Below are 25,611 nucleotides of genomic sequence, written 5' to 3' on the forward strand. Positions count from 1 at the left end.
CGTCAAGGTTGTTTTTTTTTTTGGTGTTTCAGTTGCTGACGAGTTGTAGTTTATTTTAGACTACTGAGACGCAACTGAGTTGACTAGTCGCTCAAAGAAAACAAGGACGAGTAGTCTTGTTGTTTTAGTAGATTCTTAAGCCAAAAATCAAGAATTATTTTCTCTTTCAAGAGCAACGCGCGCGCGATCGTGTTCCATTAGCGCTTATTAAAAACTTGCCATGTTATATTGCAAATCCTGAGTTTTGATTGGTTTACAGGCCATAGTATAGCTTATATAGTATAGCCATAGTATAGCTTATATACCATGGACAACAAAAATGGTGGGCGAATGCGTCAGCGAGAACAGCTGGGGAGCTTAAATATTGCAATTCTCTCGGTGTTTTTTAATAAAACAATTATTCCACTTGCGCTTCTTGGATCTGGGATAACTATAGCCCTCGGCGCTACGCGCCTCGTCGGCTATCTACCATCCGATATCCAACACGCGCTCGTGGAATAATTGTTAAATAGCACGCAGAATTGGTAATTTTGATTTTTGTTTTTTATAAAAAAACAATCAGTCCATCTGGGATGGATAGTAGAAGGTATATAATTAAGAAGAAAAAAACGAGGAAAATATCCCTCAGATATTTTCTCGCCTGCGTAGACTAAGTTGGTCCGCCGGACTGTAAATTGTTAGGCGTGGAGGTCCAAGAGCAAATTACCGGTTTTTTTTCCTCCCAAGGATCAACTCCGTCTGAATTTATTCGTTTTTCGTTGTGAAGAAGCGAGACAACAAACGGACAAAATTATATTGAATAGCGAGGCGCGCGAGGTCAAAATATAATGCAAATGAATATAACCCCCTCGAGGCTCAGAAAACATCAGCGTGTTCTGATATAAATAGAAGAATTTAATCGAAGTTTTCATTTTATGAAAGTGTTTTAGGAACATCGGCTGTTTCAGAAAGCGTTTTTGGAAAATCGTCCGCCATTTCTGTTTGTTTGTCTGAGTCTAGCTTGTCAGAGTCGTGACGTCACTCGCGCGCTTCGCTATTGGTCATGGGAGACTCGTGCCACTTCGTGGGGGTGGGCCATTCTCCAGATTGACGTACATACATGCGTCAGACCATAGAGTGCATTGTGTAAAATTTTTTAAATGTCTGAGACATAGATCATGAAAAGAGCGGCATTCGTTTAGATCCGTTACTGGTTGGTGTTCTCGCGCGTTTTTTATTGCATTGATGGTCATTTCGACAGTGACGTCATTTGAGTCCATTTTCGTCTTTCCTTTTATTCAGATTCTATAGTTCATTATTCCAGTTTGTTATAATACCAGCGAGGTGCCACTGTAAGAACCAGGAGATAATGGCATTTGTATTGATCAAAAGACGTGATAGTGCTCTTGCTATCAAACATTAGATATAGTTCAAAAATAAAAATTAACGATTGGTGTTTGGCAAACAATCCCTGGATGAAACAGTGATAAAAAAGCCTATGGAATAACAAACAGTTTAGTGAATGGAGCTCGCAGCTGTTCAGAACAAACAGTGGATAAACGAGGGGGAGATGAAAGTGTTCGGTTATTAAGAGCTGTCGGCTTTTAGCTGTAAGCTTCTGCGATCGAAATTAAAACGCCATTTAAATTTATCTGCGCATGTTGACGCAGATATTATTATGCAGATTTTCTTAAAAAAAATTAAAAATAAAAGTGAAACAGAGTCATATTTTTTCCTTCCCAAGACTTAAATAGTTTAATATTCCAAAATGGAACATTGTAGGCACGATTCAGGCTCTGACAAATGAACGTTTGGGGAGAAATTACTTTTAAGATTATTTATTTTTAATCAATCAAGGAATCAAATTGCAGCAGGGGAATCAGTTTTATCAAATCGACCAACAAACCTTTGCATCGTCTTAATTCACACACCTGCTTACAGCAAATATATCATATCCTACTTTTAGGCGTGTTGACTTCTTTTTGTATTTTAACAGAAAAAAAATGGAATTTTCACTTTTATACCAAAAAAATATATAAAAATGAAGTATTTTCTAGAACTAGCCCTACTTGAAGACGCGCCTTAGAATCGACGTCTTTTATAAATTCATGCTGAGTTAAAACGATTGATTGATTGTAGAAGTGACGCCTTTTAAGCAAAGTTCATGTACAGTCATAACACAGTATTCTTTTAGCGAGAGTCGTTTTAAAGAAAACACGAAAGACACTCGAGGAGTTTTCAAGTCATGTTTAATGAACAAACAGGGAAGACTATTCTCTTTCTCTGGCGGACAACGTAAACTTGTAAGTTTAGACGTTTCTTAAAGTTCTGTTCTTCTACTATTTTCTTTTTATTATTTTCTTTTCTCTCGAGATCTCGGGCCGATCCGCTAAAGACATATTGTGCAGGAAAGATGTCATTAAATATTCCATAATTATTTTCAAAGCACTCTAGTAATCATATCATCCCCAAAACTCGAAACCAAACAAAACAAAAAGACATCACAAAATTTTAGATGTTCATGTATGCTTGCAAAGTGTATTTAGCCCAGTTTTTTAATTTCAATTACAGAGCAATTTCAGTGGAGGAAAAAAGCGAAAAACTATATTTTCAATATTGAACCGGATGTAACATCAATTGGTGCTCGTTAAATGTGCGTCATGTAAAAATTCATTTTTTTTCTGGCAGTCTCGTCAGGCTGGCTTCAGCTGGCTTTCTGAAGTGTTTGTTCGTTGCTATTTTCTGATGAAACTAAACCTTGTCAAAACTACACTGGTTTATCGACTAAACGTTCGGTATAGCCTTCGTTTATATTTACTAGCTGCTTTATTAAAAAAAGTACCATATTTAAAAGTTAAAATTCAGTTACATGTGATGTATACTGGTTTAGGAGCTTATAAAATGAAAAGATAAGCGAGTATAGAACAGTCTGACAAAAGGCTGACTGTAATCATTGTATGGATAAATAATATAAATTGCCGAGCCCCACAAAATTAATCTTTTCCTTCAGCTCTCTTCAGCTCCAAAATAAACAGCGCTTTATTCCTTACAAGCGCCCGCGGTGGGTGGTCCTCTATATACAGGTTTTGTTTGCATTGTTATGTAAACGTGGGTTTGATAGAAAAGTCGTACGGGAGACTTCACATACCCGTGATGGCGGGAACTTATCAGTAACCGCAGATTCCAATTCATGGCGTGTGAGACAGATCTTGAACATGAGTCATATTCTGCGCGATATTTCGGGTAAGTACAGCTGGCCAAATAGGAAACTTTATCTTCACAGACTCGAAATAGCTTTAAAAAAGTCGTGATCAAATTTCTTTCAAGACACAATATACCACAGTTTGCTTTATATTATTCGATTTCACAGTACAAAACCCTTTTGTTTTGGTCCATTTGGTAGGTCAGCATTTTACAATAGTCAAAGGGCGATGTTCCAAAGCGAAAATTTTGCTATGTTGTGAATCATAATTAAGAGTCACCGTGGATAGTTCAACTAAAATATCCTGTATCAACGCAACGTGGAACGGATGATTAAAATAATTTTTATCAATCTTAATTTAATGCCAGTTGCCAATCTTCTTTTTTCCTGCTAGCTCACAGCAGGGGTTTATCATGTAGCAGGTTGATCATAGAAAATATGAAATGAAAATATTGTAAACGATTCCTTTGGCAAAGGCCTCGGCAAACATCATTTTACCCCGCTCGGAATTTCCGCCTTCATTAAACCTATATGCAAATCTACAGCAAGCAAATTATTTATCCTTTTCAAACAATCTCGCTTCATCAGACATTGTGACTTGCTATCAGTTTAATTTTACCGATTTCCAAGGCAACTGGTCATTCCAAATATAAATGGCTTGCCGGCTTGGACTTGTAGTACAAACGAACTGTCCGTCAGCTAGCCAGCACGATCGAAGAGATATATTACAACCGTGGAAAAAATTGTTGCAATTATAGTTTAGAAATTGACAGTTTCTGCAGATTCCACGCGAAGAAACCCACGACTTTACGTGAAGTGTTTGTGATAAATTTAGAGTCAAAACACACCACAGCAACGACTGGGATTTTTAATTTAAAGTTATGATTACGATCGTGGTAAATTGATTTGCCTTCACAAACGTCATTATTTTCTTTTTTAATGCAAATGAAGTATCATTTGGCTCAAACAACGATCTCGAGACATACAACCAGGCCGTGTTAGAAGCATTTTGTCTGAGAATATCAGTTTTTCATCGACGTGGAAGCATTTTTTTGTGTTCAAAAGGCAATTTTCCATGAGGCACCCGTTAATAGTTCCTTTCCATTTGCTGTTTTTAAGAATATTGGTTTTGGGAAACTTTGAAACATTGAGGGGTCACACGCTTACAAAAGAGGTAACCTTTGTCGACATTTATAGTTTATACACTGAAGGCCAAAGTAGCGCTTACAGACAAACATCAACCAATCACATCGAAAAATACGAGTTGCAAAAGGACTTTGCTCACGTGCTTTGAAAATGTGCTGTCCTTCGAGTGGAAAATGTTAATTCGCAGGAAGTGACTTGAATAGTTGTTTTATTAGACTTGGAAACAAGGTAAGTGTTTGTAAATTTGTTGTTTTTCGGGCTTTCCTTATGCTCTCCAGAGTTTTCGAAGCGCATCTCACAGCCTGGATGTTATCGCTCACCTAAGCGTACTCAGTACCTTTCAATGTTCCACGAAAGCTGTCTTTAAATTCATCCCCGCGAGCAAACCTCATATATTACATAATATCTCTAGTATAACCGGAAAGCGCCGATTAATTTTTTCAGTAGTGCCTCGTACGAAATTTGTATTTATAATTTGAGTTTGGTAAACCAAGTATCGGAGTCTTCAATTCGTCCTTTTGCAAAATAACTTTTCCGTAAGATCTCGATTGGAAAAAGCGATACATTCTCAGTTTTCATGGTAATTCCATGATCCTGTGTCGTTCACATAAAAATATTTAATATTCTATATTTTAACATCAATGCACTGAAACAATATAAACGGCAATTATACAAAAATTGGCAACGTGTAAAGTTGCTCAGTAGACAGATCTTGTGTTAATTATTGTGTTCTCTGCATATTTTAGCTGAAGATTGGACAATGATTTTGCCTGAAAATAATCAGAACAATTAAGAGATTGCCTCGAACAATCTAACCACAAAATTAGTTTTCGACTTATTATCGCCTCGAGGTATTGGATTGATTTCATTTCAGCCCAATTCCAAGTCAACAAGTATAGAAGGCCGAGAAGTATACAATTTTAAATTGAACTTCACTCTTTTTTATATATAAAAACGTCTAATTTTCGGCCGAGGCAGAATGTTCTTAACTTTTTCGCAGATTTGAGCCTACAATGTTCTTAAAATGTTCTTAGTTTTTGAATTTTAAAAACAAAGTGGTATTACAGTAAATTCATTCCTAATCGAAATGTATATGTTCACGTCATCAATAAGTGGTGACAATGTTGGTTTCAGGTCAGGATTTGAATAAAGATGTATTCATTTTGTACATAGATTTGTCACTTACAACAAATAGGAAAAATAAAATTCGTTCTTAACCTAATTTCAGCCTTGGGCACGTTCTTAGGATGTTCCTAAATTATGGCCTTTTTCAGCCTTGACGTTCTTATAAAAAAGGTTTTTATATAAAAAAGAGTGAATACAGCTGAATGCGTGGCACTGCAGTTTCCTTTTCTGAATAATATTTTGTAACTATATATGAAAACTCCTCCAATATTCGGCAGTCGATATAATTAACGCGCTAAACACGAGCCTTTCATATTAATCCAGTTTCCCCGTGTTTTGTATTTGTAGTTTATTTTTATCAGAATTAATGTGGACGCTAAACAAAAAGAATATTGTTAGTGTTAGTTATTATCGTCAGGCCGCACAACCCATCAACATTATATCAGATCAGTGTTGTATAGCATGGGCAAACGAATCGATTAAGAGCAAAATCAACTAATCACACATTTTCCGGTAAGACCTTTTTTAAAAACCATTTTTAATGAACTTTTAACATTTGTAGGCCGAAATAAAAACAAAGAAACTGGAACCAATTATTAAATCTCTCAGTGCTTTATTTGCGGCATTCAAATATTTTTGAACAGAAGCTTTATACAAAATTCAAAACTGTTTTTTAAGTGACAGGATTCAAGAAGTGAAGTTCTGCTATCGAAGAGTTTTCAGGTTTACGGCATTATGTAGCCGATTTTTCCATATGACTGTTCAAGGGTCTTCAAGGAATGCATTTTTTTACTATTACGAAATCCATTTTGCGCGGCGCAATAAACACAAACAAATCGTTTTATCGAAAAGAACAATCCTTTAATTTGGTGATGTAAGTCTTGTGATGTCTATAACATATTTATGCCACTTTACAAAGTATTGAAAACAAACTACAGCACTTAGTACACAACCTGGTGCACAGCACCACCGGAAAGTACTGCTCGAAAGATTTCATTTGAGCGGTCCATACATGGAGTCATAGCCGGTGACAGCCAATTCGACCTCACACATCAATATACCGTACCTAGAATCCTGGGAGTAGTGAGACCCGATCCACTCGAAAGCGATAACTCTTTCGATGATTCCATCTGAAAACAGATGCGGAACAGCGAGCACCTGATTTATTTATTTATTTGTTTATTTATTTTTATTTTTTAATTAATTAATAAAAGATAAAAAAATAAATAGATAAATTCTGAAAATGTTTACAAGATTTTTACTTCATTGCAGCGAACAAAATAAAACGACAAATACGTCTGAGGAACGGCTCGAACAGAACCGGGATTCTTCGTTATATGTAAATGTAATAGGCTATATTTTGAGTACAACTTCATTTTATGAACTTTTTTCTTTTTTATATAGGAAACAAAGCTAATTAATGCAAAACGAGCATTTCTATTTATATTATTATTCAAATCGTTTTTCTTTTGCGGCGCAAAAAGGTTTACATAATAACCAATCATAGCAATTTTTAGTCATTTAACCCATTAGTCAAATATGACAAGAACCGCGTCACAACGATGAAATAGACTCGGAAAACATTGCTTGACTTAAGGGGTTCGTTGCCGCGATACGCGAAAAGGTCTATCAAGTTTCATATTTGAATAAGTAAGTTTCAAGCTAGTGTAAAGTTTAAGTACACCGTGATCTTGTTCGTAGCCACGTGCGCTTGTTTTGTTTACCCCGGTTCGTACCACCTGCAGCATCTTATTGGCTTTCTTGTAATAAAACAGCACTACGATTGGTCAATTTTCGACAACAGCTGTCAAACTTTGAGCCGAAGAAATGAACATCATTCTTTCAAACGAACATCAAACGCTCGTTGCATCGGTTGCTAGATTGTTCGTTCGTTTGTTGACTCGGGAGCAAAAGTTAATTTTTATCGACCATAATTTTATGTTTGTCGCTTTGAAGGTCTTTTCCGATGTTGGGAGATGGGAACCGGTGCTAGCAGTGGTGGATCGCAAGCGGGCTCAAACCCAAATGTGAAAGAAGGCTCCACACCGTCGACTGAGGACAAATCATCGAGGAAAGCGTCTTCTATCTCGAAAAAACACTCAAACGGTTTCATAACATTAAGTTATGAACCGACAAATACACCGCTTATTCGAAAGCGGGGCTTCATCAAGCAGGGATTTCCCGTCCACGGACTTATTCAAGACAAATATTTTCTAATAAAAGATCACTTTGATGGAATCGACAAGCTCAAGACCTTAGACGAGTATGGGGCACCGAATTTTCGCAAGAGTCGCGGACCCTATCCGGTTTACGGAATGGGTCAACCGTCAAGGGATGGACTAGCTCATGTTATACAATCTTTGGTTGAAAATGGGCACAAGGTAAGGATGTGAATATCTTCTACGTTTATCGGTTTCCGACGAGACGAAGTAGGTCTTCAATGATCATGTTGTTGGTTTCAACACAAGTTGTTTTCTTTTCTCAAGAAAAAGCAAATCATTGCTTGTAGTAGATTTGCTATTTTATTTCCAATCGTGCCATGGCGTATTAAAATCCAAATGTTTTCTTGATTAAAGACCTGCCTCGCCTCTAATGGGAAAAGATTTGCATCGTGAAATTGATTTTTGCGCGCGACTCAAATGCAAAGGCCATCAGGCGAATTTGCAAAAGATATCGATTACGGTTGCTAAAGATAACATATTCTGTCACGATATCGTCATCGCTCATGACTCGTGTTAGAAAAGAGATAAATTTTCTTTTCCAAAACTGAAAAAAATCTTTTTCGCTTGTTAAAATTGCAGTTATACTTTTTGGGAAATGGGGCGAATATCGGACTTGGTAATAAAACGCTGAATAGGAGAACAGTATGGAGTAATATATTTTATTGTTATGAAAATAATAACCAGAATCTTGCAAATGATATTTGCTTTTGTAATGTCTTTCGTCGTTGTAAGGAAAATAATTTCCAGTCGTGGGAGGACGCTGAAAATAACTTTCGTGTACGGCATAGCAAGCAAATAACCTTTCGTGTTGTTTGATTTTGTCAATCAAACTCAAAAATACATTCTCGAGATCTTTTCTTATTCTAGGGTTAAAGTAAAAACTGTTACACGAACGCTCTACAATGCCATTAGTGCTATATATCCTATGAATTTTTTTCTTTTGTTGAAGGGAGGCTGGTTGTCAAGAATCGCTTTTTAAATATATTTTTCAGAGCCGACCAAACCATTATGGCGGGAACACGGTGATATTATTGAAGTTCACATGGCAACGCTAATCCACAAGACAAATTTAATCGATTTTGAGGCTTTTATTATCTAATGTTTATTGATTTAGCTAAAAACTGGGGATGAGCAGCTTTAAAACACACTGTAAACTGTAGATAAGCCGCCAAAATGTTTTGTTAGGCCGTGCACCGGCGAAAAAAAAAATAATCACAATAAGGAAAACACGCAAAATAGATCTTACCGCTATTATAGCTGTACCGTATGCTCGTCAACATTCTAATTTCCGTAGGCGTCATGGTCGTCAAAAATAAGAAATGCTACAAACATTTCTTTCATTGTTTGGCAAATCTGCGTAATTTGTCGTAATCAGTGTCGAGCAGTCCCCTTTTTTTTAGTTCGTCAAGCGTAAGGCGAAATAAACGGGTCGTAGTGGAAAAATGGCCGTACGAAATCCGTTAATTCTTGTAGTCTTAGGTTGATTCCTTGAGCTTCGTATGTAAATTGCGCATTTCAGATGTTGTGATGTTCTCAAGGGCATATTTTTCCTTCATTTATCTTAAAACTATTCATTTATTTTCACGTGGATATGTCTCAATTTGGAAGAAGTAATTCTAAGTGTAACGTTACATGGTATCGTGGAAATTGGATAACAAATAAACGAAGTGCTTTCGAGAACTGCAATAGTTGCTTAGCAACTGGAGCGATGACATCAATCATGCGCAACTTTGGCGGAAGTCCTCGCGCTGTTTTCTGATTGAAGAAACCCTTTGAGAGCTTTTGTGGAGATTTGCTAAGCACAGCCCTACCTCCGGCTATTCGGTTTTTCGAAGTTGACGGCTTTCTGTCTTCCACTATTTAGGATGAATAGCTGTTGACACTGTCGATGATCGCTGCAACTGTTATTGTTTCAGATCATCAGATCGCCGTTACAGCCTTGTTCATTTTGTCTTAGTTCTTTCTCATTCTTGTGGCCTGGAAGAGATTTAAAAAATTTGTCTGGGGAGGCGCGCTTGTTCTGTATTGTGTAACTTTTTCTGCACTGAGGACGGACACCACAGGTCCACAGTACCCACAATAGTCCGTGTTTCTTTTCCGCTGTTTCGACAGCTATTGAAATTGATTTGGTTCGTTTTATTATTTTTTTAATCCCTTATAGTACTCATTTTTGGCCGGTGTAATGGTAGATAAATTTATATTTCATTTTTAAATGAATAATAATAATGTACGGAAACTTCTTGATTGCAGGTGCATTGGTCGAGTGGTCCGGCGAACACCACATGAAATGTCATTTTTTTTTTCTAACTTCCTTGTTCTTTTCTTCATTTATTTAACGGAAGATTCAGATTCAGAAGGAATTAACTTTAGAATGGTTTGATTGTGCTATCATACAGAAACCAGAAATTCTTTTTAATCCAAGTTTTATTTTCTTCAAACTTCTGATTGATATCACAATATTGCAGTTCTGATGTTAAAATAATATTCTTTTATAATTCATTCTGATCAATTAAGATCAGGTGCTAAACAATTTGCAAGCAATAATATCCTTCTAGGAAAAAGTAATTAATAATGAAAATTTTGCACTAAAAAGAATTAAACGAAAATGTCAAAAATGCATGGCACCTTCAACTCATTAATCAACACTTTAGTGTGTCAAATCAAATTGAAAGCGCTTTATTCATTTAGAACATCGAACTTTTACATGTTACAACTGAACAACTGAGAATAGGATAAAACCAGGGTAGATAACCATTTTCCACAGAGCCACCTCACCTATCCACTATAATTCATGACTAATAGCCTATTCAAAAGTCTATTTATTTCAACTAGGCTTAGAACTGCCACAACACACTTAAGCCCTGAGTTTCTCCTACAATAGCTTTTATTAATCAACTGTTTTAATTGAAGTGGTGTCAAACCATATGTTAAAAAAAGCTTTTAAGGATCATGGCTTTGGTGTGAACAGGAATAAGCAAGATAACAACCAATCGAAAATGGTCTTTAAAAACACGTGACAAGTTACAGCTTAATGTTTCCAAATTGTCCAAATCCAAATGGATTTTGGTAAAGGACGTGAGTTCGGGTACAAATTGACTTTTTTAATACTTTTCCTAACAATTGCAATTTTTGGTATTTTTTGTATAACAGCATCTTTCCAAAAGCTGTTAATTTATAATTTTGTTTTTTTATTGCGCGTTTGTTAGAGCGGTTTTCACTAAGTGCCGAAAGTAATTCGCGTTCGTTTGCTTTGGTTTTGCATTTACTACACTAATACCGATCCCTTACTAATCGGTAGTTGTTTCATCAAACCCTGCGCGAGACTCAGCAACATCGTGAGGGTTGGATGAATACAACTACCGTTTCCCCACGCGCGCATGGAATCGAGATGGTTAAAAACCTTTTGCCTAGCCCAATCGTGACTTGTTCGCACTCGTTTTCCCGCGCTTCGTGCCTTTCGGCTACATGTATTTGCTTCAAATTTGATTGGTTCACTATATTATCTGTGTTCTTTGTGATTGGCTAGACTGATTACTCTAGTTTTGGTGTGAAGACACTCAATCGAAAATCTCTCTATGACTCATTAGTAATTACTTTGCTTTTGGTTGTAAGACATAAACTGTTCTTGTGATTATCTTGGGCAGTCACAGTATCAAAAGCGCTCTAATGATGTCCACCGTTAACCCTTTTATCCTTTGTTTGTAGGAAATAGTGTCGTTTAACTTGCGAGAGGAGCCAGTGATATTTGTAGGAATGAATCATGACTTTGTTCCTTACTCTCCCCGGGACCCCAGCAGCCTGAAAGGTAACATTGCTAATCATGGAGTAAAACCTGAAGAGCTCGCTGAAACAGAACTCAAAATAAGAGAAGAGGTAACGCTGTCATTTTTGTTGTGCTATGTATTTTTTTTTATCTTTTTATGGACAACGTTCTTAGCTGTTAGAGAAAATGCAAACGAATATCCAACCCCGCTATTTCAGTGGAAAGCGTTGATTTTCTAGCCGTCTGGTGTTATTCTGTTTGTGCTCAAACTGTCTCTTTCCGCCCAGGAGTATAAATGGATACAGGCAAATTGAAACCTTATGAAATTCTTGTGGCGAAAGTAAGATGTACTAACAGAGTAGCAAAACTGCCAGTCTAAGCACGCCGCTTTGTGAGCCTCTTCGTCCGTTAGTAAAGCGTGTCTTTAACCTTTCCCTTCCGCAATCCAAGGGCACTAGTCTGTTCACAACCCTCTATTTTCTCGTGTTTTTCTTCGATTGTCGAACGAGGGGAAAGAATCGCGAGAGAGCTGGACGCCAGCGCAAAACGGGAGGCCCCACCCTATCCCCTCGTGCTTCGCTCTCGCGCTCGCTTGGCTCGCTGTTTCTCTCGTGTTCTTTTGCGTTGAAAAATAGAGAGGCTATGAACACCATGAACACTCTTCAAAGGTACCAGCGAACGCGGGATCTTTTCAGTAGTCTCCCACATTTTTATACCTCCTCACTCACAGTGACGTAATTTAATACAGATGAGATTTAATACAGATTTAATACAAATGAAACAATAATTTTGTTTGCTTGTTTTTGTTGCAGATAATTAGGTTTTCAATCGACGAAGGTGGAAAATTTTATTTTTACAATAACGTGGAAACATTCGAAGACGAGCCGCACACATACAAGGTTGCTTATGAAGAAGACTTGTGCGTGCTGGATGAGATCTATAGCAGACAGATCTTTCTCACTCCTTTCCTGAGGTAAGCCGGTCTAGAAGTTTACTTCAGGGCTATTTAGGTTTTTTTGACTTCCTTGAGAGGAATGAGAATATTTATTAAACCAAAGGATCAAATGAAATATTTGTGAAGACTATAGTAACCGAAAACACTGTAATATGATTGCTTTGTCTACAATACAACGAAGCTACCTGTCGCAGTACCTCACTCAAGGATGGGTATATCCGTTGTTACCCAACTTACCCACGTACGCAGACGTTTTTGGGTTCTCACCCATCGTGACCATTCTTATTCTTCTTATTGGTTTACTATTATCTGAAAGGCGATGTCATTACCAAATATTGTAAAATTCAAGGCTTCTTTGATTTGGAAGTTATCTCGTAGACCACAAAAATGACTTTATATTTTGTGTCGTGTGACCAGGCTCACTGTCCTGTGTCTCAGATCTCAGAAGTTGTGGGGGTCTCATCACGGCTTTTTATTCGCAGGTATTCTCGGATCCCTATCACGGCCACAAATGCTCCCGAGGAGCAAGACTTTGACCAGTTCATCAGCGCCATTAAAGACATCCCTCAGTTGTTTGACAACAACTCGTCAGCTCCTTTGCCGGCCATGGTATTCAACTGTCATGTCGGCCAGGGTCGTACCACCACTGGCATGGTGATTGGCTGTTTAATCATGTCACACCGGACTGGCTTCCCATCAGAGGCACAGTAAGTGCGATTACATTGGTCACACGATCTTCTAGGGCGTAGCCAGATTTCAGTGATGCTCTAGGCACATACAATGTGAGCTCTTTTAAAGAGTGATTTTCAATTGATTGTCGTAAAACTAAAACCAGCCAAGCAATCACCCTGGCCAATCACAAAAGATACAGAAAACCAGTGAACCAATCAAAACTCGAATCAAATACATGTAGCGGCGCGAAACGCGACAAAACGTGTTTGAGCGAGTCGCGATTGGTTTTGGTTTTACTTCTGATTGGTCGAGAAAGTACGTAGCGCGAGTGTTGTAATTTTACCAATCACTAAGCGTAGAAATGCAAAATCAAAGCAGAGGCGAATTACTTTCGACATCTCAAGTAAAAACCACTTCATACTCTTGAGATATTAATATAAACCTAACAGTTTTAGATTAGCAGTGGTTGTTATGAGTGGGGAAGACTTCAAGATACAAAATTGCATGCGAAACTGCTAATAACAGGTTTTGAGTTGCGAAAGCGCTACTGGGTCGCTATTATAGTTTTTTTTCTTGCTATTACTATATCTTCGTAATAGTTCCGTATCGATGGCTTATTATAGTTCGTTATTTTTTTAGCACGATTCCATACCCTGTCGACGAAAACAATCCAAACCTGGAGAGAGGAGAATTTAGAATAATTCTACAGCTTGTGAAAAATCTTCCCAGTGGAAGACAGATTAAACAAGAGGTAAGCTTTCGATTCGTTCAATAGTTTGCCGCGTTCAGCTGTACAATGCACGATCTCTCTCTGATTACGATTATGAAAGCGGAGAAGTATACAAACGCCGTCGAAAAGAGGACAGAAAAAACCTGATGGAAGGCTAGAAAACGCGCAGGCGAAGTTTTTTTCCTATACTTGGTTACAATGAAGTGAACAAGCTTGAAGCCGTACAAAAATATTGTTTCCTTATTTTTTTCTGTCTTATTATGGAGAAACCAATGTTTATTTTTTTCAGTAAATATTTTTCATTTCAATACATCAAGTCTAACAACGTATGTACTACAGACGTATCTATCGACAACCCAAAAATAAGATACTTGTAAAAAGAATGAGTGGGTGTTCTTTTTTGGTGCCTCATTTATTATTTTTAGGTGGATTCTGTGATTGACATCTGTTCTGACGTCATGAACTTGCGGTCCGTCAGTTACGAGTGCAAGTGTAAACTGGAAGAGATTAAGGATGACTATAAAATCGAGGTAAGTGACAGAGGTTAAGGTTGGTTGGAGTTTAGAAGCGGACTTTGTTTTAAAGTCTCTCCCACAGGCTTTTACTGAGGTTGCAGAATTGAATTAAAAACCCGGGTGGGGGAGAGAACGAGAAGATGGGAGTGGACCCCCCCACGGGAGCAAGAGCGAAGGGGAGAGACACCTGCACGTCGCTGTGCAGGACCAGCCAGGCGGCGGGGGGGGAGGAGGAGGAGGAACCCGGAGGTTGTTACGTTATATAAGACTTGGAATAATTCAGAAAACAAATTTAACAGGAGTTATTATACGTGAACTTTTCGTACAACCAACAACGTTTCCTCATGTAAACATCCTCGTAAAAAATACAAGACTGAAAAACAGAGAAACAAACAAGTAATTAAACAAACAAGCTAGGAAATGGTCAATTTCATTTCTACTGAAAAAAAACAAAAACGAAAGAAACACCACACGGCTACAATGAAACAAAATTTTCGGAATGGTACAGCACACCGCTATAGCTTGGTGTAACCATCTCATTTTTTTGTCAGGGTCAAAGTGCACGTGAATACTGGCTAAGAAGAGGCCTGAGTGCTTTGGAACGATACTTCTTTTTAATCCTCTTCAATGCGTACTTACACGAGCAGGTGAGAAATGAGACAAAAAAACATCATATACCATACTTTATTATAGGAAATTAGCCATGAAATTAAAGAAAATAAAGAAATGAGTTATTTTGTCGCGTTATTTGGTGAGCCCCAATTTCCCCAACGTCATCAGTTAATTGGAGCGTTAATTCAAGACCTCAGTTTCATACCAAATAATATGTCCGAACATAGAAACTAGGAAATAATGGTCTTTTCTCCTCTGTACACTATTTTTTCGTCTTTTGCAATTTAAAAGCCTTAAAGATATTTCATCTGCAATATTTCCAATTTATTTATCGTTTTCAGAAGAGCGGTACAGCAATCCTTTAAAGCAATCAAAAATCGATTTAATTTTCTTCATTTTGAAAACTTCCCCCGTCCCTTGCGTTAATTTCCTTTATTTAAGAGAAATTCTCCCTCCAATTCGCGTTAATTTAAGTAGCCTTTACTTCAAAGACCAAAATTGAAGGAAGTGTTAATTTCCTATAACAAGGTAGCAAGAAAGCACTAGCAGATATACTGAGCCTAAAGTAAATTAAGTCTTGTTATTTTCACCGTAGAGTTTGTATGTTTCGGTGTTTCTTTTTCATTGACATGGACACCCTATTAAATGATCTCTTTCTCTTTGACTTAGTTCCCTCTCATGTTTTCACAAACGTTCCGGAAGTGGATGCAACAGAGGCCTTGGCTCTACAGAATGCTGAGTCATATTGACGTCATGGAGAAGGGAGTGACGTCAGAATTCACGTCCAAATACAAAAATCAAACTTGCCTGGTAATTGGCTGTCACGTAAATAGCAATTAAATTACTTAAAAACCAATCAGTATCAAACAGTGGATTTCGCCGCCTCAACTATTCAAAGTCATTTGCATAGTACTTTGCTTTGCTTGTAAGTCAAATGTCCCGTGGAAATTGCTTAGTAACCCCTTGACTCTCTCGCTCTTCTATTGGTATAGCAATCGCTTGTAGCCTCTCACTTCACACCAACCCCTCTTAATTTTAAGGAAATTCTCCGAAAAAATTCCTGAAGAAATGCATAGTGCCTAGTAAGATACAGCTTACAGAATTCTTTTAACTTGGATCGTGAAGCTTTAACGGAAAGTACCAATAAATAAGTGCTTTTTCATATTTCTTAAGAATTTCCTATAATTTTATTCCTTTCTTAATAAGAGTAAGCTAGTGAAAGAAAGAAAGAAAAGTATGAATCGATAGAATTTAAGAACTACTTCCTGACTTAAGAAATTGAAAGACTTGCGAAGCATGATAGTGACTGTTTTCATTGCCATGATTCAGGTTGCTGATGAACAAGTTAGTCTTGATGTTCTGAGCACCCAGCGGGAATTTGAGGTATTTGTCATTTTCAAAGTATTTCCAATTAATTTCGATTAATGTTTCGGTAGAAGTAATTGTTTTTGTTGTTGTTTTGTTTTCAGGTTTCAAATTTCCGGAAAGTTCCCGGATTTCCGGTTTATGGCATGTGCCAACCATCAAGACAGGTATAACAACAACAACAACAAACAACAACAACAACTAACGCGATAACCATAGCCACAACGCACAATAATAAACCAACTACTGGATTCGGTTTTCACACGATTGCGAAGCTAGTAAAATTAAATTTCTGTTCGAAGGCCTGTTTTCCGTTCTTTTTTGAATTTCCGAATTTTTTTTTTCCCGTTTTCCTTTTTTCGTTTTTTTTTCCCCCCCTCGGTTTTTTTTTCCTTTTTTCCCCCCCTCCTTTTTTTCCCCCTGGTTTTTTTCTTTCCCCTTTTTTTTTTTTTTGGGGCTCCCCCCTTCCCCCCCCCTCCCCCCCCCCCCCCCCCCCCCCCCTTCTAGGTTTCTATTTGTGTTATTCGCCTTAGCCTTCGCCTTTGGCAACACAGCCTCGCCCTTGATTAAGTATTTTTTGCAATAATGCTTAACCATATCCAATAACTAACAATTGTGAATGCTAGTTAACAAATTCAGTGTTACATAAAAATAAAGGTGCTTATAAACGCTGACCATTTTAAATGGATATTAGAGCCTCGCGCGCAGTCCTTTTTAGGGGCGATCGTGTTTCACTCCTGTGCACGATCCCCCTCTGCGTGGGAGGCTATAAAGCTGTATAAAGGATTGGCAAAGGTCAGTGAGTTGAAGATTTAGCAAACTGAAAACCAACTTGAATGTACGATCGTTTCTCCTCAACACTGTTCAGTTAATTAAACTCTTTTTTTTCTTTACGATTAGTAACAGTTTCTTTTTCTCTTTTAAGGGGCTGTACCGTGTTTCAAGCTATCTTCTTGGTCCAAAATGCCTCCATCCCAAAGTTGTTTTTCTCAACTTAAGAGAAGACCTCGCTGTCGACTGTGATGGGAGCACGTTTAGTCCTAGAGAGGTGAGGACGTAATGATAAGAGCCTCGAAATTGTAATGTTCGTATTATGTACCGGAAGTGTAGCAACCGGATGTTCAGAGTTTGTATATGTCGCTAGGAACTATGGGAACTGTTCCTTCCCACCATCATGGCGGTCCATGTGACTGCTGATGTTGTAGTGTGTATTAAAACCGTTCATTTATCTTATGCGTCGTGAGTTAGTAATTGAAGAGATCCTTGCAGAAATGAAAAAAAGAAAGGAATTATAAAATGACATGCAGCTCGGCATGTCAGTAATGGGAGTACAACAGATTGTTAAGAGTCTTGTAATGCTAGAATGCAGCTGAGATGAAGCAATTATTTGATTTCCCAAGAAACACATCTATCATCAAGCTCAGCGCACTTTCTTTTCGTTTGCCGAAAACGACTTTGCAGCCGTAAATGAGTTGCTAAATTACCTTTGTTATTATATTTTTACCTCTTTATAACTTATTAACATTTTGCAGTTAAATGAGTTGTAAAATATCTTAAATAAGCTGTTGACCTCTTTTTCTTTAGCTTTTGAATTTGACGGAGCATATGCCTTTTAGAGGACTGGATACTAGTGAAGTCGAGGTGAGGATGTGCTTCTATTTGAACAATATTTTTATTCATTTTTCACGCATTCTGAAAGTCAGGTCTAAATAAATATAAATTGAACATATTTTATTTAATGGGCTTCTTCGTCTTACGTTTAAAATTTTGCTTTAAAATTTTTTTAGCACAAGGAGAATGAATTGAAATCAGAATTATTAAAGAGAGGAAAGAAACAAGCTACGCAGGTAAGTTGATTGTTACACTGTCTTTCTGCTCTGTTCGTACATTGTCAAGGAAAAGTAAAAAACGAGGGTTTTTTGCAGGGCATTCCCGTAATGCGTAGGACGATTTGCACTCTAACACAGGGTGGACCGTCCTTACACTACTACTGAATCAATCAATTTTTATAGACACAGTCAGTGATCCGTCTAAGTTTTACAAAAGTAAACCAGGCTTTACCAGTTACAATTAATTATAATTGTGTTTAGGTGTACAGAGATCTTAAAAGCGCGCCGGAAGAACACGAGTTTAACAGTATACTGACCATGCGAGAGGCAGCAGAGCTGTGCATGGCAAAGAATCCACAGACCTTGTATTTTAGAATGCCATTACCAGAAGACAAAGCACCCGAGGAGAAGGTATAGCAACTGTATTTAAAATCACGACGATTAACAATAACAACAACAACAACAACAACAACAACAACAAGAAACAACAACCAAATAAACTAATAAATATTCAACAACAGTTCAATTTAAGAGCAATCAAATGTGCAATAAATAATAATTATATTTTTTCGCACATTTGTACGACAAACGTTGGATGGCATATAATTTTATATTTCAGGTCACTGTTCATCTTAAAACCAAGGCAAAAAAATTACTGTCCGTTTTCTTGTGTTGTAGGACTTTGATCGCATATTATCAATCCTTAACAACCTACACGAGATCTACACAGATGAAGACGGTCCTGCTATTGTTTTTAACTGCGAGCTAGGCAAGGGTCGAACAACCACAGGCATGGCAATTGCTGCACTTATTTACTGCAACAAGAGGGTAAATACGTGTTTTAATCTTATTCTTTGACATGTCACACAGTCTTTACTGTCTGATGATATTTTTTTTTCTAAAAAATTGCATTTTAGTGACATTTTGAACCGTAAAAGAAACCACCTTGTATTCCTGTCAAAATGGTACTGAATGTGTCAGTGACGTTACCAAAAAGTTATTTTAGACATAAATATCGATATACATATGCATTTCAGGGTTTTCCTGTTGGTACCAAAGTCGATGAGCAAGATCCAGCTTGTGTCCCGAATGCAAAGTACACACTGGGCGAGTTTTCGGTGAGCAATATATCATACGTAGTGTAAGACAATAAAACAGTCAAGGGAGAGGGAGTAAGGTTGTATTTTTGCAGATTCCAGTAAGAAGTAGTGAGTAATTATACCTATCTCTATAGTCTGCAAAGGAGGATTAGTTTCGATGTGACTCACATCTTACAAACGGCATTTATTTATTTCCGCGGAGGCATGATTGTTCTCCACTAAATTTCAACTTACACCCGCTTTCAGTGTTACGTGCAGAGCGACTTCCCCTCGACATCCATCTATCGACGTGCAAAACAATCAACACGGTTCAAAATTCGCCAATCACAGCCCACTAGCATGACCTTCTGAACTTGTGGGCTCATTTGCATAAAACCAACACCTCTATGCACCGGTTTTGATTCACTTGGCTCATTTCGAACACGCAAACAGCACGTCGAAAGATGGATGTAGAAAGATAGCTATGCACGCAACACTGAAAGCGTGTGTCCTGACTATAGGAGTAGTTCAGTAAACAAAAGTTTCTTTATACCGTTTCAGGTTATTCGCCACCTTAAAAGAGTTCTTCCCAGCGGTCCGCAAAGGAAGCGAGAGGTTGACTATGTACTTGACAGAATCTCAGAGACCATGACCCCCATGCATTACCATTCAAGAGAGGTTATCTTCTCCACTTTTAATTTGGTGAGTTAGGTTTAAACGTTTAATAAAGGTTGTTGTTGGCCTCGGTCTGTCCCGGGAGACAATAAAGTATGCGCCATAGTTTCAGTTTGACAAAAGTATATCTATTACTGTACTTGACCGACCGACTAGTGTGACCTGCCTATAGCCAGCTACGTAGTTATCAAGAATCTAATCTCCCAGGTACTTACTTAGTTTCCTGGTAATCCAGCTATCTAACGACCAACTTTCTTTTGCTGGTCTATGGAAGTAGGGAGACCAGAAGACCTAAAGGTGTTGTTTGTTAATTGCAGTATCGCAATGGTGTCTGTGCACACCGTGGAGAAATTCCAGAACTTCGGAAAAGAAGCCTTTACTTGTTGGAGAGATATTTCTATCTTATCCTGTTTAACACGTACCTTCACATGGAGAGAAGAACCAAATGGCAGCGTTCGTTTAGTCAATGGATGACTGAAGTTGCAACCGCTGCAGGCGTTTATGAAATTCTCGACAACTTTGGATTCCACGATTTTGAGAAGACAGAGGAACGCTTGCGCGCCCTGCGCTGGAGATGGCGGGAAAGTTACAAGGGGAAGCCGTCAAATTGATAATTTGGCGGGAAATGTGACTTGTACAAATTAGTCTTCTCTTGAAGTTAACCGAATCCTTGAAAAGTAGACATGTATTAGACATGTAGACTAAACATGTATTAATACATATCAATATAATTATTATTATTATTATTTAAGTAAAATGCAACGTAGAGCCAGTTTATTCTTATTTGATTGGTAGATACCTAAATTATCTTATGGCTCTAAATAATATGAGTATTATTTTATTTTCTTTAAAAGATTTATAAAGTCAGTTAAAAGGGAATTTTTCAATACCTTATTTTTAGAAAACACACTGGCATATCCGTTCAACTGTTCCGCTCTACATGACTGTACATATGTATTTTAAAATGAGTTTAAACCTCGGGCTTGAGAAAACCGTGAATATATATATGATATCAGTGACATTTCTTGCTGAGTTTTCTTGAATAACGGGAGCAAAGGTTGTGCAATTGACGAATTTCTAGCAGTACGTTTATATTTTACGACTTTCTAGATGGTTTGAGGAAAGGATATGTCACGGTGTATGAGAGATGAGAAGTAGATAGAAATCCGAGGTGAAATAATGAAGGTGATATAGGTGTGATGTGCGATAGAGTATTGTTAACTGTGGACTGCTATTTGCACGTGACGTAGTGGTTTCTCAACCATCAAAACTAAGGGAAATGGAATCCAATAATAACACAGGTCAGGGCAGGTTCACACTGCGATTATACTTTTAATAGCAATACTATAGTGTATTTTAATTTTAATTCCTACGTTTTATACATGAGCCTCTAGCACGGACATTGAGGAAAACCTCGTCCCACGTATGGACATTAAAATTGTATTGTATTGTTTCGTTTATTGGCTAGGCTGCCTAGGAGCAAGAACAACATTTTATTTGCATTATCTTATAAAGTAAAAATGAGAAAATATTTATACTGTATGCCGGCCAGTCACTTTATTCTTGAGTTTTTTTTTTCAAAGAAAAATTAATTTAAGCTGTGCTTGAAGACAGTAGCCTAATAGTGCGAAAAGTTAAAGTGCAAAAATTGCTCCTGAATTATATTTAATTTCATGAATTTATATTATATAAATACATCTCGCCGGCGACTTTGTATATACATGAGACAATAAGTTGACAGAGAAAAACAATAAACATATGATTAAGTGTTACTTACTTTTGCCTTTTTGGCGTTCGTAATAAAGAGCCTAGCTGGCCTCACCATTAAAGTGGGTAGAAAATCCAATTCGTTAACGCTACAATAAGCCTCTCCTCTCCTGTTTAATACCTCCCGCCTTCATCGACATCAAGAGATCACTCGCAAGTAGAGTTTTGTTTGAGGCATTTAATCTCCCAGGCGATTGTTTTTTAGTATTTTAGAAAGTTTCAGATATGTTCGCGATACTTTGAAAAGCGAACTTGGCCTCAACAACAACAAAAAATAACAAAAGGATAGTGATTATACGTGGAGTGAGACTGAGGATGGATTCGGGCGTTGTTTTCGTTTACACGCGTGGTTTCGTGTCGTTTGCACGCGTGGCTTCCAAAAGTTCCTTTCGTGACCACCTGACGAAAGGCACCGTGTTCTGAAATGAATTGGTGTTATGTTTCATTCAAGACATCATATTCTGCCATCATCACGCGAGTAAGGTTTTGCTTTCAGACCATTACCACTTTGTCAAGGGTATTAAAGGATGGCGGGCTTTTCTGTTACAATTATCGTGTTTGGATTTTTCCTCGCCTTTGTCGTTCAAGGGGCAGATCATACTGATGGAAAAAAACGACATTCTCGCAGATCCGTACGGGGCGAACTGGATGACACGGAGTTGAAGAACAGTCTCGATTCCATCGTCTCGCTTCTGGGCAAGTTGAATGACAAAATTGATTCGCAGGAGCAGCGCATTGCTGTCTTGAGCAGGCAAGTTAGCAACATCAACTGCAACGGAGGAGAAAGACAAGGTAATGAAACTGCACTTGAAACTCACGAATCTACAAGCTCTATTTATTTTACGATACGTAAGACAAAGGGATCTTTATTAGATCTCCCGTTTATTTTATCTACGCTATCTATTAATTAAAAACACAAACAGATCTTGGCGTCGAGACAAAGTCATTAGAGGTCATTAAAAACATAGAATCTGCCATATTAAGTAGTAATTTGTTTTCTACTCGATATAACGTATGTCGTGATGAACATTCGTGACATTTTTGTAATTTTTTGGGGTCCGTTTCCGTTGCAGTGTCAGGCTGCTAGGAAAATCAAAAAGAAATGATACTAAGATCCTATTTTCCACCCTTTAGACAACAAAAGCAACAAATACTGCAAGAAATGCTCTCCCTTTCAGTTGCCCTTCTAATAGTCCGGCGGCTTAGCTCGAAATTTTAGTTGAATTGTGCACTTTTTGATACAAGCATGAAATTTGGCACAATGAAAGTGGTCACCAAAAGAATTTTTTTCAGATATAGTGCCAAGCCCGAAAAACACCGGTTTCCATGGAAACCTTAATTTATTAACCCTATTCAGACCGGGCTTTTTTGGATCTTTTCAGACCTCCGTAACTTCCAGAATATTTAAGCAATCACAATGAAACTTAGGGAATATATAGGATGTCCAAACACCTATCTTTTGGTATACGTCACGTGGGAAGGTAACGTCACATGACGTGACAATAACATCATAATGTCAAAACAGCCGCCATCTTGGATCCGCCATCTTGGATTTCGAATTTTTTTCCAAAACGTCATAAAACCGCCCAAAATTACTGCAAAGTACTCAAAATCAATAAAACTGTGCTTAAAAACCGTAAAAGGATGAAAATATTTGCATTAAAATTATTTTTCATTAATAGAAACACGAAAATTACAAAATTGGGAAAACATGCCTGTCAAAATGCCGTTGCCATGGTGACGTCAAGCTCCTGACAAAACAACTTACCCTACCAAATTATTTTCAGATAAATTTTAGATAAACTCGCAAAGTTTGGTAGCGTTTGGTTTAATCTTGAAAAAGTTATAAGCGTTCAAAGGCAGCGCGGGCACTTTCCACCCCTCCCGGTCTGGATAGGGTTAAAATCAATGAAATTTCGTGAAATATTTGTTTGTCCTGGTTTATGGACAACTACTATTATGCCAGGTAGTGATACCAAGTCGCACGTACAAAATTTAGAATGAAATGCTGTAATTTAGACTGTTCAAAGCCCTATATTTTCCTATTTTTCTTCTGTTAGCGAGCGGTTCACCGATCGCGAGACCTGGACGCTAGCGCAAAACGAAAGACGCAAGGGAGCAGAGGGCGGGGAACGAAAAATCTTTTCCCATGCAATAATTTCCTATTAAATTATTGGTATCAAACACATGGTAAAAAAAATAACAATTTTAAGCCTAATTAAAAGCATTCATATCTGTATTTATGAATAAAAATCAACAATAAAAGGTTTATAAAAGTACAAGAAGAAATACTTTGTGGGGAAGGGACAGGGGGGCCTCTCGGCTGAAAATTTCATTGCTGTTTACTAGCTGAAAATAGAAAATTGGCGTTGGCACTATATCAAGAATTGATTAGTATGCGAATGCTTGTAATCCTGCAAAGTTTGGTGCTTGTATCAAAAATCGCACAATTCAGGAGCTAAGCCGCCGGACTATAAGCCGCTTTTCTTTTAAGCCTCTCTTCGGAAGAAGAGATATTATTATTATTTTTATTAACACACTTCTTTGTAATTATACACTTCTTTATAATAAGCCCCATCCCCCTAATCTGTTTGTTTCAGGTCCAACGCTACATCTTCAGTCGAGAAGTCTCATTATTTTAAAAACAGTTTTAAGTTATAACTTTGCACCAATACTTGATTTAAACTCCCAGCTCCATACCTGTATCTAGAGCATAAGTTTCTTTCGTGATACATGATCCTGTCTGTCTTCTGTAGTTCCTCGTGACTGTGCTGACGTGTACAAGTCTGGTCGTCATAGAAACGGTATTTACACCATTGATCCTGATGGCGAAGGTTCCATGGAAGTGTTTTGTGATCAGGTTAGTGTTCCTGTGTTAAAAAAGGCACGTGACCTTTTTTGAAGTCTGTCATTTATACGGCAAGTGAAATTTAAGAGCCTCGCATTGGAATGTCATAAAATGATTGGCAATGACAATTATTATAATTAACATTACAGGAGAGGTAGCCAGGGCCGTAGACGCTTTGAGGCAAACCGAGCCACTTGCCTCAGTCATTTTTTTCGTTTTTTTTTTCGTTTGGAAGGGGAAAGTAAATATCTAGGAAGAGAATTTATCCATGGTCATTGCCTAAGCCATAATTTTTTTTCTGGCTACCGCCCTGGTAACGTTCGTGGTTTGGAACAGAAGAAAAAAACAATGGAATGCCAGAATAAAAGAGCTTTGCTTCTTTAGATTTCATCGTTTCTATTACATTTTTCTCATTGCTTTAACAGGTCACTGACGGTGGTGGCTGGACGGTGTTCCAGCGGAGACTGGACGGCACGGTTGACTTTTTCCGTGAATGGAAGGAGTACAAAGAAGGGTTTGGTACAGCTGGAGGTGAATACTGGTTAGGACTGGAAAACATAAACCGGCTAACCAATCAGGGACGAATGATGTTACGAGTGGATTTAAGTGGAAAGATGCTGCAGTCCGCGCATGCTCTGTACAGGGATTTCACGGTCTCCAATGAAAAGCTGAATTACACTCTGGGGTTGAGTTCTTATACAGGTGACTGACGGTTTGAATGAGCGTGTGTGGTTGTTTTGGGGGGGGCCCCCTTTTGTTAAGAACGATAACATTAAAACTTCCTCTTAAAAAATAATAATTATTCGTCTTCAGGAACTGCAGGTGACTCTCTGACCTGGCACAATGGGATGCAGTTCACAACACGTGACAAGGACCACGACAAGTCCGCTGACGGAAACTGCGCGCAGTTCTACAAAGGGGCGTGGTGGTACAACGCCTGCCTGTCATCAAACCTGAATGGCGTCTATTACCGCAATCAACAGACATCCTACGCTGATGGGGTGAACTGGAAGACCTGGGGCGGACTTTACTACTCTGCATCTCGAGCTGAAATGAAGCTGCGACCGATGGGATTCAAGGGAAGGCTGTGATGGAAAGCAATCTTAACAAGAGACTGTTTTCAATTG

General features: G+C 37.9%; 2 protein-coding genes across 5 annotated transcripts; both read left to right on the forward strand.

The window, feature by feature from the left end:
- The first annotated feature begins 2,156 nt into the window (after nucleotides 1-2,156).
- Nucleotides 2,157-21,701, forward strand: LOC144644185 (paladin-like). Of its 4 annotated transcripts, none has more exons than XM_078503612.1 (19): nucleotides 2,157-2,282; nucleotides 7,409-7,833; nucleotides 11,380-11,547; nucleotides 12,250-12,410; nucleotides 12,875-13,099; nucleotides 13,704-13,815; nucleotides 14,220-14,324; nucleotides 14,861-14,956; nucleotides 15,591-15,731; nucleotides 16,251-16,304; nucleotides 16,391-16,453; nucleotides 17,212-17,334; nucleotides 17,871-17,927; nucleotides 18,074-18,133; nucleotides 18,377-18,526; nucleotides 18,794-18,943; nucleotides 19,153-19,233; nucleotides 19,756-19,896; nucleotides 20,187-21,701. In XM_078503612.1, the coding sequence occupies exons 2-19, from the start codon at nucleotides 7,429-7,431 to the stop codon at nucleotides 20,478-20,480; spliced, it is 2,586 nt and encodes an 861-aa protein (XP_078359738.1). In that variant the 5' UTR covers nucleotides 2,157-2,282; nucleotides 7,409-7,428; the 3' UTR covers nucleotides 20,481-21,701. The 4 variants fall into 4 exon arrangements, with proteins under 4 accessions (XP_078359738.1, XP_078359736.1, XP_078359737.1 ...); XM_078503610.1 differs by lacking the exon at nucleotides 2,157-2,282 and adding an exon at nucleotides 2,684-3,222; XM_078503611.1 differs by lacking the exon at nucleotides 2,157-2,282 and adding an exon at nucleotides 4,161-4,355.
- Nucleotides 21,702-22,037: 336 nt separating this feature from the next.
- Nucleotides 22,038-25,611, forward strand: LOC144644198 (microfibril-associated glycoprotein 4-like). The gene is made up of 4 exons (XM_078503625.1): nucleotides 22,038-22,428; nucleotides 24,393-24,496; nucleotides 24,910-25,186; nucleotides 25,298-25,611. Exons 1-4 carry the CDS (start codon nucleotides 22,164-22,166, stop codon nucleotides 25,573-25,575), a joined length of 924 nt encoding a protein of 307 aa, XP_078359751.1. The 5' UTR covers nucleotides 22,038-22,163; the 3' UTR covers nucleotides 25,576-25,611.

This window comes from Oculina patagonica, chromosome 2 (assembly GCF_052425735.1).
Source record: "Oculina patagonica isolate OP01 chromosome 2, crgOcupat, whole genome shotgun sequence".
NCBI lineage: Eukaryota > Metazoa > Cnidaria > Anthozoa > Scleractinia > Oculinidae > Oculina > Oculina patagonica.